Raw genomic sequence first — 13,818 nt, 5'->3', positions numbered from 1 at the left:
TGGAGTCAAGTATGACTCATAACAACCCTATAAATGGTTCTTAAACTTTAACCCTAAGTCCCCCAGGTTAGTGATGTGTTGGAGATAGCTTGTAGCATGTTGGAAAGCCAATTGATAAATTTTCAAGAGTATGGCAAGCTTGCTGAAAGTTTACTGATCGCTTAAAACTGTGGTGGGAGTACCTGCCATGTAGAAATTTACAAACACTACAAATAGGTGACTCTCCTTGCCAGCCAGTTCTTAAACTTTTACTGGCACACCACTGCCTTAAGGCTATGAAGTTCTTAAAAGGATCCTGTGCATGCATACTTTTTTCCTGCATAATTAACTAGTGAGTGCAATTATTGCCTTGACAGAAGCAGGAATGACCACAGATTGAAAAAAGGGATTCTTGGACTGAAAAACATTTGGGATATATTGCCTTATTAGAGGGTCACTGAATAGCTTAGTAGGGTGACTACCTAACCTACAAGGATCCCTGCACTGCTAAATGAAATATTTAAAGCCACCAGTTGCTCCACAGGAGAAATCTGTGACAGTATGATTCCACAAAGATTTTCACTCTTAGAAATCCTTTGGGCAATTCTCCTTTGTCCTATAAGGTCACTTTGAGTTGGGATAAACTGAGTGGCAATGGGCCAGACTTTTTGACATACTGTACATCAGTTATCATAACTAACTTACCTATAGTTTCCCCTTTCACTCCCCAGTATGTCCCTGTTTAACAAATTATAAAGTAACTTGTTAAAGGGCTACTTGCCTTCTTTCCCCTACTTCCTCCCTTAAGGGAAAAAACAAGACTTTTTATGATTGATTTATCTGTACATAAATGAGGCATTTCGTCCTTTGTTAGTAATGTTTTCTGATCCTTAGGAATTTTTTTTTTTCTCATAAAGAAATGGAGTATACATTCTAATGGGAAGAAATCAGGTACACGTCTCACTGTTTTCTGTATATGGTAGCAGTGTTTTTTGTTTTTTCAATTATTATTCTCATTTGGTTCCTATTTTCATTTGCTTAGGGATGTTTGTGTGTGAAGACAGACCAGCATATGAACAACACAGGAGACGAGATAATGATGACCACATTTCCATTTAGAACCTTCTTTATTAAGGAAAGTCCTTCAGGTACTTTTATTAAGAGGCCGATACAAGCTTGGCAAGAGCACCAGTCAAAGTTACAGTTTGAGTGGTTTTTGTGAGGTCAACTAGAAGGCAGAGAACACAATGATAGGGCCATAGCACCATAACAATAATAATCAAGTTGCTCGTTTTATATCTTCATCAAATAGAACGAACCATCAATCTCTCTGCCTCTGTTATCTGAGAAATGAAGAGAAGTCGAGATCCAGAACATGACAGTTGCCTAGAACACCTGTGGTGTTCGCTTTGACAAAAGAAAAGGCCTCCAAGCCCAGACATGGACAAAATGGTAGCTCTATTCTCTGTGCCAAACCTTCTAGCCTTCATTGTGCCCAGCCTAGATCTTGAAGTGTCTGATCCTGCCTGGGCATGGCCGGACCACAGGACCAGGCCCCTCCACTGGACCAGCCTGCACCACTAGACCAGGCCCCACTGCAGGTGGTTTCACTGAGTGGAATGCTTCTCCTGAGGTGGACTCCACAGAGACTGCCCCTGTGAAGGCATGGCGCAGGTCATAGTGTGTCTGGTGCACTGGGACCACCTTGGGACCCGCTGCCACCAGGGCAGACACTGGCGGGTCAGGTACGGCAGGTGCTGGCAAAGCTACGTCCACGGCAACGGGGGGAGTTGCTCCCTCTGGTGGAGGCTGCGGAAGTACAGGCTGGAGAGAGGACAGTTTTCCTCTGGTTAGTTCGCTTCTTCTCTTTGTACAAAAGCCACCCACAATTCTGTGTGTAGCCCTCATCTCTAAACTTTCTCATTTTAATGTTAAAGGACTGAGAAGACGGAAAAGAACTGTTTTGGTCCGGATGGTTGACATCTGCTCTCCAGGAGAGGGTTAACTACGGTGTTGGCCTATCTTACGGCTGGCTAGATTATGGTGGACTTAAGTATATGTGTCCTAACCCACCATATGGTGAGCCTTAGCCAGCAAAGCCACATCATGGTCACCTACATCTGAAACCACCAAGAATAGTTGGAGAATAGTTGGCAGGTCTGGTCATTTGATGCCTACAACTCAGAGAACCATCTCGACTCCTTGAAAATAAAAAAGGTGACCTTGTCAACTACACACTAAAATGGTTCTGCCCTGTAGCCTTCAGTTCTTGGCAGAGGAAGGTACAGCTGAAATACATACTTGTCTGTGTGTAACTAAGCATGCTTCAACACTGTCACTGCGAGTTTCAGAAGGACACAACTTCAAAAGTTGTGCAATTATTCACAAACTACATCCATGTTATGAAACTGCTGGATTCTGACGATGAGGGTTGTTACCTGTGTTTGGAACAATGTGCATGTCACCGCCACATCTTCTCCACCAAGCTTCTCAGTGAGGGTTGCTTTGCAGAAGCCATATTGCTGCAGACAAAGAGAGGAACTTTTCAGGCTGACTAAACATGGTGAGTTTCTCCTCCTAGCTGCATTTATATTTCAACACAACAATGGGGGGGGCATTAAAATTCTGAATTCTTTTTTTCCTTTTAGTCTCTTTTGATTATTGTTTCTCATAGTTTATATGGAAGACATATGATATATACTAGATATGTTGTTATTGTTGTTGTTGTTGTTTATTGTAGAATTGGAACTGACTCACAGCTGACCCTCTGGTGTGTTTTCAGGGGCAGTTAATTGCACAGGAGGAGATTTCCCATCCTTCTCCTGAGGACCAGCTGGTGGCCTCAAACCACATCTTATAATGTGTGTATGTGTGTTACAGTAAATAAAGACATTTTTTAAGACAGATTATTTTCATTCCAGAAATTATGCTAACACAGGGTCAGTTATTGTTAATATTGAAGTATTTCTTTTTCGTGGAAAGAAAACGTTTTATTTTTGTGAAAAGATACGCAACAAGGAATGTATCAGTTCAACAAATTCTATGTGCACACTGCAGTGATTTTGTTTATCTGCTCAAGCTCTAGAAGCATTCTAGCTATACTTTTCCAAATTATTTAACAGCCATCAAAGCAAACTCTAAATTAAATTCCTCTCAATTTCTTATCTTCATTTCCCAGATGATGTTGTCCATTTGATCCCATACAGATAAATCTTGTAAAAAAACACAGTTCTCAAGGCAGACACATGTTGTTATTGTTGAACTGTGTTAACAAGTCTAAGCTGACTCATAGCTGACCCTCTGGTGGGTTTTCAGAGGTTATAAGTCACACAGATATTTGTCTGTCTGTCTCCCGCTGAGCAGATGGTTGATTTAAGGCCTTTGAGTTGGCAGCACAACTCCTTGGTAGGCTACTAAAGCATATTTTACTAATTAAGCTAAACAGTTGCTGGCTCAAAGCTGACTTAACGGCAAAAACTGTGGTTTAAGGTATAAAGATGCTCTGAGGACAAAAGTTTGAGAATATTTATCCAGCCTCTTTGGCTCCAGAAAGTTTGAATTCCATTAAGAAGTTATAGTTCTCATTTTAAAATACATATTACATGTCATTTATAAATTGGATCATTTATCATCCTTTTCGAGGGTACAAAATAAAGACAGATTTACTAAAAGAAGAATGTCCCAAAGGAACAGGCCTTCCTCTCCGGAAAGGAAATAATGGAGGAGGCCCATTTAGAATTTTTCAATTTATCATTCTGTATCTTGTGCTTTTCACATACTACATATCATTGTGTTTTCTCATATCATATTATTCTTGGAAACCATAGTATTTTATTGTAAGCATGATTCCTTGTTTACTGATACTCCATTTTTAATTCAATGCTTCCTTTTGGTTGAACATGTAGATCTTCTGTACTTTAATATTGAAGATAAATCATTCCTAAAAATTTATTTCTGTCAGACACCTCTGATTATGTGTTTAGGCTCACTCTCTAGAAGTAGATACTACTGGATCAAAGACTTGAACGTTTTCATATCAGAGATTTACCTAATGTCATTTCACACTCCAGGAAATAGCCCTTTCCTATCTCTTAATCTCATAGGCCTCTAGTGAGTGTGAGAATTTGATGATGACTCTAAAAGCATGAGAGTCTTTGGGTAGTTTGAACACACGTGGTTACTAACCAAGAGTTTACTAATTCAGTTTCACCTAGAGAGGCCACAGAAGAAAGGCCTGGTGATCCACTTCTGAAAGAGATCAGCCAATGGAACACCCTATGTCATACAGTTTGACATACATGAGTCAGAATCAACTCACCAACAGTTCATTTTGGTTGACTAAAAGATGAAAGAAATATCTTAGAGGAAGGTCTGTCAAGACCCAAGCAATAAGAAGAGGTGATATTCCCATTTCTGCAGCCCAGAATACAAACCTGAGTAAAATGCTCTATCTAGTCTGTGACTAACTCTGCCTGGACAGTAACAACTCAGGTCCTTTGCAAACTCACCTTATCTGCCAGCAAGTTGCAGGTGGTTGGGTCAGTGACATCTTTAGCAACACAATCAGTGGCAGCCACTGCAAACTCCACATAGGTAGAAACTGGAAGAGGCTGGGTAAAAGAAAATGCTCTTTAGGGAAACTTCACTTAGTATGGAAGAGGCGGGGAAGGAGAAGCTAGAAGGCAGTGGGGAGCCCTTCATAGCATTGCAGGGCTCCAGGGAGCATCATTCATGTTGACCACACACCTGAGTGGTTTAGAGAGGGACAGGTGTTGTGGGATTGTGTTCTATAGGGCAGTACTACATAGCCTGTGTGTGTAGGGAGTTGGGCCTTCGCTGAATGAGTTGTAGGCATCCATTTTCAAAGGATCTCAGTTGGTAGACCCTCCATTGGCATGGATAGGAACTCTAACACCTCCAACCTTTATACTTGGGTCTGTATTTTGAGACTCAGATTCCAAAATAGGTTAGGGATGTAAAGAGATTAGTACCTCTGCTACCTATTCCACAAAGCAGGATCAGATAAAAATAGATTAGAATATAGAAGATAATACTTGTGATTTTATTTCTCATAGTACTTGGAACATTTTGATACAAAATTATATCTGTTCTTTGGCACAGTCTGGGATTCAGGTATTCTGAGAAAGCACATATTTTAGCTAATAGAAGTGTCTCCTGGTGCAGCATGTTTTCGTGTAAGTTGTCGCTGGTATTCGGAATATCAGTTTTGTCTTTTCAATATTAAGATTCTATTGTATCCAAATCATTAAACAATGCACAATACAATTAAACTATGCACAATACAATTCTAACCTTAGTAATTTTGAAAACATTTTATGGTCCTGTCATGACAAGACAATAAGGATAAGCAGATTCATGCCATCTGAAGGACCAGTTAGGAGCATTCTTTCACTATTCAGTGGTGATGGGTTGTGGTGACGGGTGTTTGGGCAACACTGAACCCTGGTTTTAGTTAAGGTTTAGGGATTGTAGCTGTGCCTAGTTAGGCTCGTGGCTGCTTGGCATTAGAGTGGCACAGCATAAGGGAGGCGCTGTGGACTCTTTGGGTCCTCAGGATGGAGAGAGACCCTCCCCAGGACCTTTTTTTCCCTATGTCTCCCACCACTCCAGCCCAGCCTTGCCTCGCAATCATTGCTTTATCACACACATTCCTGCAGTGCCTCCAGACCTAATCTTTAAAATCTCTCAGTCTTACCACAAGCTGAGCCCGGGAGATTTCCACGAGCTGATAATAGGAGCCATTGCTCTGAGCATTGAAGGCGGCCAGGGCGGCCTCGGCCGCGTGCACAACCTTGGAGTTGTTAACTGGGGCCAGCAGGGGGCAGTCTGGGCACACTTTCATGACGTCCTCGGCAGAGTCTGCACAAACAGAAGAAACGGGTGCAAACTCTTCGTAGCAATGACACCCCTGCCCCGTGCTCCTTATTTATAAAGCTAACACATGCCCAAGGGATCCAAGTTGTGCAGGGGGTAAGCACTGGGCTGCTAACAGTTTGCGCTCAACCTCTCAGGTGAAAGCAGTTCAACCCCAACAGCTATTCCTTGCGGGAAAGCCATAGCTGTGAGCTGCCTGAAGATTTACTCTCTTGGGAACCCGATGGCGGTTCCACTCAGTCCTACAGCGTCTCCTTTTGAGTCAGAACCCTCGAAAAGGGCAGGGAGAGGGTTGGGTTCAGCGCATGCTCCAAATGCATATTCCCTGCTTCCTTTTAAACCTTGAGGGACTCAAGTCGGGTTGACATTTCTGCCCTGCTAGGGGACAATTTTAACTTCCAATAAGAATAGATCTTTAGACAACAGTTTTTAAATCCCCAAACTCATCAAATTTAACTTGACTTTTTCCTCACCAACAAACGGGCTAGAACCACCGCCACTGAGTAGTCCCAAGTGGTCCAAATGCCCAGCACGTTTGGCTGCTAATTGAAAGACCAGAGGTTTGAGTCCACCCTAGAGAGATGTCTTCCAAGAAAGGTCTGGTGATCTGCTTTTAAAAAAGCTCTGCCATGGATTACCATTCTCTGACACTCACAAGGTCACCACGTGTTCGAGTCCCCATGAAGACAATTGGTTTTGACTTAAACTTAAAACCTTTCTGATTGCGTCCTCTCTCTCTCTCTCCAAGGTTAAAAGAACAATCATCTCTACCTGGACTGGAATGGCATTTTGAATACAACACAAAAAGCTGCTGGTCCTGCTTCAGCACACGGAAATCACAGTCTCCTTCCACAGCCTGGAGAAATAAGCCACAGGACAGGGTTCAGGAGGGAGGCTGCCTGTTCGCCCCTTACTCAGAGAGAGGTCCCTCCCCAAGTCTTCTCTGTGAAGTAATGTTGCACCACCACTTGGCTTTCGAGGGGTCTGCAACAAGGGGGCAAATGGTGAGAACACTGGCTCCAAAGAAAGCAATTTCACGGGGCAATTTCACCTATTAGTGAACATTCTCATTGAAGGAACCAATGGTGGGATTGTTTGGGGCTTCATTGCATCAAGCTATTGGGCACTCACGTGGTCTTTCAGCGGCCTCACAGAGCAGTTTTTCAGGGGGGTGGGGTCCATAGCATGGCAGAGGGTCTCCAGGGTATCTATTTCAAGCTCAAATACCTCTCCAGTGGGTCGCTGTGGAGAAACAAGAAGAGGACGAAGTGAGTAGCTTCCCCACTGCCATCAGGATTAGCGTGAGCCTCCTCCTTTTGGGAGAGGTAAAGGAAAAGTAATTTCTACTGGAAACATCAGAGAAAGAGAGGAAGACCCTCAACAAGATGGACTGAGACAGTGGCAGTTATAATGAGTTGGAGTGTATCAGGCATGTTGACGATGGCTCAGGATAAGGCAGGATTCAAGATGCATTGTTCATAGGGGCACTATGAACTGTAGCTGACTGAGCAACACCTAACAAGACCTGTTAACATACTGCTGCTTGGTCTGTGTCTCTGTGCTTTCTCTCTTGAGTTAAATGGTGCTTGTCAATAAGAAGGAGGAAGGAAAAGATGTGGAAGGTGCCTACTATGTGAATCTCATCATTCACATTCACTGAATCTTAACGTTAACTGCCACCCAGCTGTGGCCAGTGCAGTAGGTAGATACGGAGTCTGATGGAGCCACAGTCCTCTGAGTTCTATTTGGAAACTAAAAATGAGTGATGCTGTTCGCTTATAAGGTTTGCAATTTCATTCTGCATGCATCCTTCAAGATCAGCTTTGGTTTTTCCTCAAACAGTAAGGTGGGGCAGGACAATGTCTCATCATTTTGTTTATCTTCTCTTGCCCTTTCTGTCCCCCTTCCCCTTGATCTTGTTATCTACTTGCCTTCCTCCCCCTTTTCTTTTCCTTCCTACAAGTCTGTTTTGTTGTTATCCTTGGTTTTTTCCTTTTTCTCCCATTCGCATCCACTTGTGGCTTGAAGCTGTCTGGGTGTCAACCTGCCAATCTCTACTGCGGCCTGCCAGTGATGACAAGATCTGGTCTCCATGTGTCCCTGGAGAAACCATGTCTAACTCAGGACAGGAAGAAGCTAGAGGAGGACGTTGTGGGGAAGGCCTAGAAGATCCAGCAGGTGCAACTAATGCCTCTATTTTCTTCTCACGTCCAGCTGTGCTTGCCTCTTATTTCAGTTCTGTCTGAATCTACTTGCTCATGGAAGCTCTGCATTTTTATGTCCCTGTGTAATTTTCCTGAAGAATCTCAGAGCTGCACTTTCTCAGAGAAAATAACTGTCATGATCTGTCTTTAGTGAAAATCATAGTAACTGTTCAGAAATGAACTTGGCATGTTGTTTTCCTAAATTGAATAGTATTTCCGCTGAACCATCTCTGAACCTCGCTGTGTTTGCAGCACTCCTAAAAGCCTTCTGTGACAATCCTGATTTTCCATCCTTCATCCCCTAGTGAGAATTGCTGTCAGTCAGTACAGACACCCTAATGTCAGTCTTATTTCTCTTCTTAGTTTGTCCATCTCTGATGGGCACCCATTATGTCTTGTGTCTCTATACCTTTGTGTTAGGTTGAAGCGTGCAAAATTGTCAACACTCCACTGCTTTTGACATATAAAAATGGCAGTCTCAAATGATGCAGCTTAATAGCTCCCATACTACCTGATATTATCTCACACAAGAAAGGCTTTGTGGAAAGAATTATCCTTAATCAGATATAAAACCCAGTGTTTAAATAGTCCTTTCCCTCACTCTTCCCAATCTCTCAGCAGCTCTTCTTCCTGTCCAGTGGGCACTATTCAAGGGCTGCTTCAGAGTCCATTTCTCATGTAGCCAGTGAGGAGCTGAAGCCTGTTCATGCCAAGACCTCTCTGGGATGTGAGCAGCTGTGTCTGAGAGGCAGTTTGAGCCAAAGAGGGAACACAGGTATGGAGTCATATCACAGTCTCATGGTTTCCTATTTATGTGGCCTTGAGGAACAGATCACATGGTATGTCACTGCCTTGATTTCTTCTCATGTAACTGGCAGGTGATATACACACTACGCAGAACTCTTGGTGAGGGAGCAGTTACGGCATGACGTAATGAAAGAGCCTGGCACACAGTGTTGGCGTCCTTCATTCTCAGTCTTCCTCCCGTTGCAGAAAGAAATGGAGGCCAAGAGAGAAAAGGCGTAACTCAGCAAGTAGAAGCTGGTCGTTGGGACACAAAATTTTCTAGCAAGACACTTTTCATATGTGATATTAAAAATATCACTTGAGTCCTTTGTTTTCCTGCCACTGTTTCCCACGAGTGCCCTCCTGAGACCCAGAACTGCAGGACACACTGGCACCTTTCCCTCTCCTCCCTCGTGGGCACCAGAGTAAAGCTTACCCTCTTCATGGTTTTGTTTGTAAAGGGAGATGCTGACTTTTTGAGGCACCTGAAGGCACACTTACCCGAGGCCACACTTTGACTTTGTCGATCTGGTTCAGGACATGCTTGTATCCCCTTGTCAGGTGTGTGTTGATGTAGTCCACAGCCACCTGGGCCACTTCCTCCACTTCTGGGTCATCGCAGTTCAGTTCCCTGTAGCTCATACCCAGGGCGGGTGGGGCAGAGTGGCAGCCCCAGAGCTGAGCGAGGCACAGGAGCAGGACAAGGGACTTCATGGCTGCCCTGGGAGGCCCTGGCAGGTGGGCGAGTGACTGGAGGAGACTTCCGACCAACCCAGGTGCAGGTAGACTGTTCCGGGGCAGAGGGCTTTATTTATCTGTGGGAGCCAGGGGGGAGAATTGCACAAAGACGTGGGATGATATTTGTTCTGATTCCAAGAAAACGTCTGCAAACATCACCTATGGAAAAGCAAACAGATTAGGACATCACTGTCCTCCAACAAAGTCAAAACTTGAGGGCGTGAGGGGTGAGGAATGCTCCAAAGTCTGCTTGGGACTTGGTAATATGGCAGAGAGGAAGTGGCTGAGGGGACAGGAGCACACAGGAGACAGGACCTTCATGCCAGCCTCCGATTGCAGTGGTTTTGACAGCACAGAGAGAGTCCTCTACCATGATCTGAGAGCCGCATGGAGTCTGTGAGGGGGCAGGGTGCTGTTCAGCAAGTTGATATGTTGGACTGAAAACCAGTCACTAAAACTCAGGAGTGTCAGAGGATTTATTTTATCTAAGAAGAGGTCCTAGAAAGAGTGAGACTCATCGACGCAGCACAGGCACAGAGGAGAAAGAATTTCTAGGAGATATAAGAACCTTGGCAAAAGGCAGGAAAAAAAAGAGATGGTTTTGGCCAAAGTGGAGGATGAGAGTGAGACTATGACAGGGCCAGGGAAGGATGCAGCGAGGTGGAGTATCCTGGCCTATCCTCCTTTATCTGACCCTTCCTGTCAGGCCCTAGGGTGTGGCAGCATGGTGGGCACTGGCCTGGGTCTCTAAAATGACAGAATGTGTGCAAGCAAGCACAGTGGAACCCTGGCTTGACAGCACCATTCAATAAAACTTGAGAGTGACTCCAGCATTGTAGGCTGAGAAACTAAAGGGTGAGGTAGGGAGGCTCCTTCATATGCTTTGCAGCCCAAGCAGAATCGGGACTTTTTATTCTGGCTAGACCACAGGGCGTGCATTAGTTCTCAAGGTCAACTATTTGCTCTGTGTGTGTGTGTGAAAATATACACACTGTCCCCATGAACAATTCGGTGACATTGATTGCATTCTTCAAGTTGTGCTGCGTTCTCAACACCCTTCTCTCAATTGGTCCCACTCTCAAAAAGGCCCTTGATAAGCCCAGGCGAGCCCTTTAAGTAGGGTAGGCAGGGTAGTAAGGGGTGTGGAAAATGGCACATGAGGACCTAGCCTGGAGCAAACCAGCCCTAAAAAAAAATGAAGACCAGCATGCTCTTCAAATATTTAGAGGTCATCACTGTGTGCGTGGGTGTATTTGCCCTGCTGTTTGATATTGCTTCAGAGAGCAAAATGGGAAAAGAAAAAGAGAGAGAGAAAAAAAAAAAGAAGGGGCCCTCCATAGGGAAGTTTAATGATATTTATTTTGTGGGGGTGGTGCTGGAGGAGGTGATGGGGGCAGAGAAGGGAGATATAAGGTCTGTTTGCATAATTTTCCCCATTTGCTCACATCCTTGCCACAGAATGTTGAGAGGCTCACTGTGGTCAGGACTCCAGGTTCTGTCTGGGAGCAGGTCCCAGCAATTTGAGACACAAAATGGACTCTGATATTGAAGGAAAATAACAATAACAACTGTCCACCAGCTATACATCCCATTTTCTTTTGATCCTTTTTTTTAACTCATGACCTTAGTTCTGTGGCCAGTATGCCTTTGTTTAAAAAGCCTATAAAAATACAACGCATGGTCATTACTGAAAGAAATTTAAAAAACAAGCATATACAGTAAGCTGCAACTGGATTTCTGACTCTGCTCTTTTTCATGGAAATTTAATTGAGTCACTTCCAGGTAATTGGATTTTCCAGACAGTGTGGTTGAAACTCGGTCACATATAGTGTTGTTTCTTCCTCATTCTTCTTCAACAGCACCCTTCCCTTGAGGGTTAAAGGTAAGCTTGAGGTTGAAAGGTAAGGGAAAACTTAGGTAAGTGTCCCTCTTTGGCCTTGGGCTGCATAGGCCTGCCCAGTTAGCATGTGCCCCCTATGACTAATGGCATGCTTGTTTCCATCTAGTCTGTGAAGAGAGAGTCCTCCTGCATTCTTTGTTATATTTGCTGCCAAGTCAAGAAATTTCATCATTGATCCTCCAGTGAGTTTTCAAAGGCTGTAAATGGCACAGGAGGAGATTGCCTATCTTTCTTGTGCGGCGCAGCTGGTGGATTTGAACTGTGTGCCTCTGAGTTGGCAGTGCCTCTCCTCACCCACCAGGCCACCAGAACTCCCTTACTCATTCTCTGACTATTGTTATGTGCCATTGAATTTGACCCAATGCCTAGCTGTCCCTCCACTAGGTTTTCAGAGGCAGTTAACCACATGAGAGGAGATTCCTCATCCTTCTCCCATGGAGCAGCTGGTCGATTTGAACCACATGCCTTAATGATTGCAGCGCAGCTTCTTACTAGTAGGTCACCAGAGTAGGCTCCTTAGCTGTGAAAAATTTCAACTGTGAGATAATTTCTAGGTCACTCCTCTTAGAGAAGTGCTACCCTTCCCCTTTCTATGATTATGGGAAAATGTACTCCCTGTATCACACAGGTTGGTGGTGGATGGGGCTAAGGGTCTGTGAAGCTACTTCCAAACTTATCTGCTAAACATCTCTTGCAGTTATGGTCCCCCACTACGTTGATGCCACCCACTACTCAAGGGACTTCTCTATAAAATAACATTGTTCTGTACCAGAGAAGGGAATTTGGGTCATCTCTGCCCTCAGACCCCAAACATTGTCATTTGTTTGTGGCATTTAAGACAGTATGGTATGATTCCAAGACTGAGATATAGACCTGGCACAGGGAGGAAGCTGTATTGTCATTTTAATCGTAGGGTATTGATGCTTTGTTGTTGTCATTTGCTGTGGAGTTGGTTTTCAGAGGCAATTAATCACATGGGAGTAGACTGCCCATCCATCTCCCATGAAGCAGCTGGTGGATTCAAACCACGTACCTTGGAGATTGGAGCACAGCTTCTTACCACTAGGCTACATAAGAAAAAAAAAGCATATACCTGATTAGAGAGCTATCTTGATAATTTGATTATAGAGCCATTTTGATAATTTCTGTCTCACACTTACAGCATTTCTTCTGCATTTAGAAGCCAAAAGTTTGGTGTCTTTATTATTGGACCTTTCACTGGTGACAATCTGTAAAGCATTTCATATTTTTATATATAACTGTCATAAAAACAAGGCATATAGTGAAGAAAAAATAATATACCACAGACTTCACTACCTTACATCACCATTTTTAAAAAAACCAACAAGGAGATTAAGGCAGAGATAAACAGTGTCAATGTGTGGTAAATTCCCATCTTGTGAATTCTGCCCATATAAATATTTTAATAAAATTTAGTTCATAGTACAGATACAATTTTGCATTCTCTTTTTCAGTTGCAATGTATTTCCCCCACATTACTAAGTAAGCTTTACCAGCATGCTTTTTAAATGGTCACCTATAATTCTGTCATGTCAGAATCATTACCTATGAATCTATTTTCTTATTTTTGGACATTTAGCTTTATGCCAACTTATTGCTAGCAAATGAAAAGCTTATTCAGGGACCTTTGCAATTGTAGGTAATTTTCTAGGAGAGATTCCTAGAAGTGGAAGTATTGATTCAAATAATTTGGACTTTTTACAGTGCTTAATTTCTATGCTCGAATTGCCTGTCAGAAAGGCTGTGTCCACTGGTAACCCTGCAATTTAGCTTGTGACCACCACCAGCTCAGTTGATCCCTGTTTCGCTCTGCTGCAGTTTGCATGCTCTTCTTTCTTTCTTTTTTTTTTTTTTTGGTTCTTAACAAAAGTATTTATATCATAGATGTCTATCCATTTGAGTTATGGAACAGTCCTTTTCTCTTGTAAGTATAACATGCTTAATTTAGATTTTTAAGAAGATTGTCATCTATTTAATATTGTTATGTTTTAAAGTCATTTTATTTTTTATTTTTTTAAATAGCATCCCGTTTATTACAAATACTTAGTATTGGCTTCCCATATTTCCCCCCTTTTGTTTTTATCATAATCTGTTGGCATCTAGATGAGCATCCTTTATACACAAACAACTAAAACAAATTAAACATAATAAACTCAAAGAAATACTTTCAAAAATCTCCATATGATCAGAAGGATTCAGGTTGAATATTCCTTGAAAGTCTGTTTTAATTGTCCAATTGCCACAGTGCTTGTCAAAACCAGTTCTGATTAATCTCCTTTGTCAGTGTGTCCTTTG

General features: G+C 43.0%; 1 protein-coding gene across 1 annotated transcript; it reads right to left on the bottom strand.

Annotated features, from left to right (window-relative positions):
* Positions 1-1,479: 1,479 nt before the first annotated feature.
* Positions 1,480-9,616, bottom strand: AHSG (alpha-2-HS-glycoprotein). Its single transcript, XM_006884166.1, has 7 exons — positions 9,366-9,616; positions 7,006-7,116; positions 6,646-6,730; positions 5,696-5,859; positions 4,488-4,589; positions 2,418-2,501; positions 1,480-1,803 (listed from the first exon to the last, which is right to left on the bottom strand). The coding sequence occupies exons 1-7, from the start codon at positions 9,576-9,578 to the stop codon at positions 1,480-1,482; spliced, it is 1,083 nt and encodes a 360-aa protein (XP_006884228.1). The 5' UTR covers positions 9,579-9,616.
* Positions 9,617-13,818: the final 4,202 nt, after the last annotated feature.

This window comes from Elephantulus edwardii, unplaced genomic scaffold, assembly GCF_000299155.1.
Source record: "Elephantulus edwardii isolate Elephantulus edwardi_28Jun2011 unplaced genomic scaffold, EleEdw1.0 scaffold00031, whole genome shotgun sequence".
NCBI lineage: Eukaryota > Metazoa > Chordata > Mammalia > Macroscelidea > Macroscelididae > Elephantulus > Elephantulus edwardii.
Note: the sequence above shows the minus strand (reverse complement) of the source record. Positions and strands in the feature narration are given on the sequence as shown.

Coding starts and splice junctions, on each gene's coding strand:
- AHSG (XM_006884166.1), bottom strand. CDS start 9,578: ATGAAGTCCCTTGTCCTGCTCCTGTGCCTCGCTCAGCTCTGGGGCTGC. Junction 2,502..4,487: donor GCAACTTGCTGGCAGATAAG/GTGAGTTTGCAA, acceptor CTTTGTCTGCAG/CAATATGGCTTCTGCAAAGC. Junction 1,804..2,417: donor GCACATTGTTCCAAACACAG/GTAACAACCCTC, acceptor TCCTCTCTCCAG/CCTGTACTTCCGCAGCCTCC.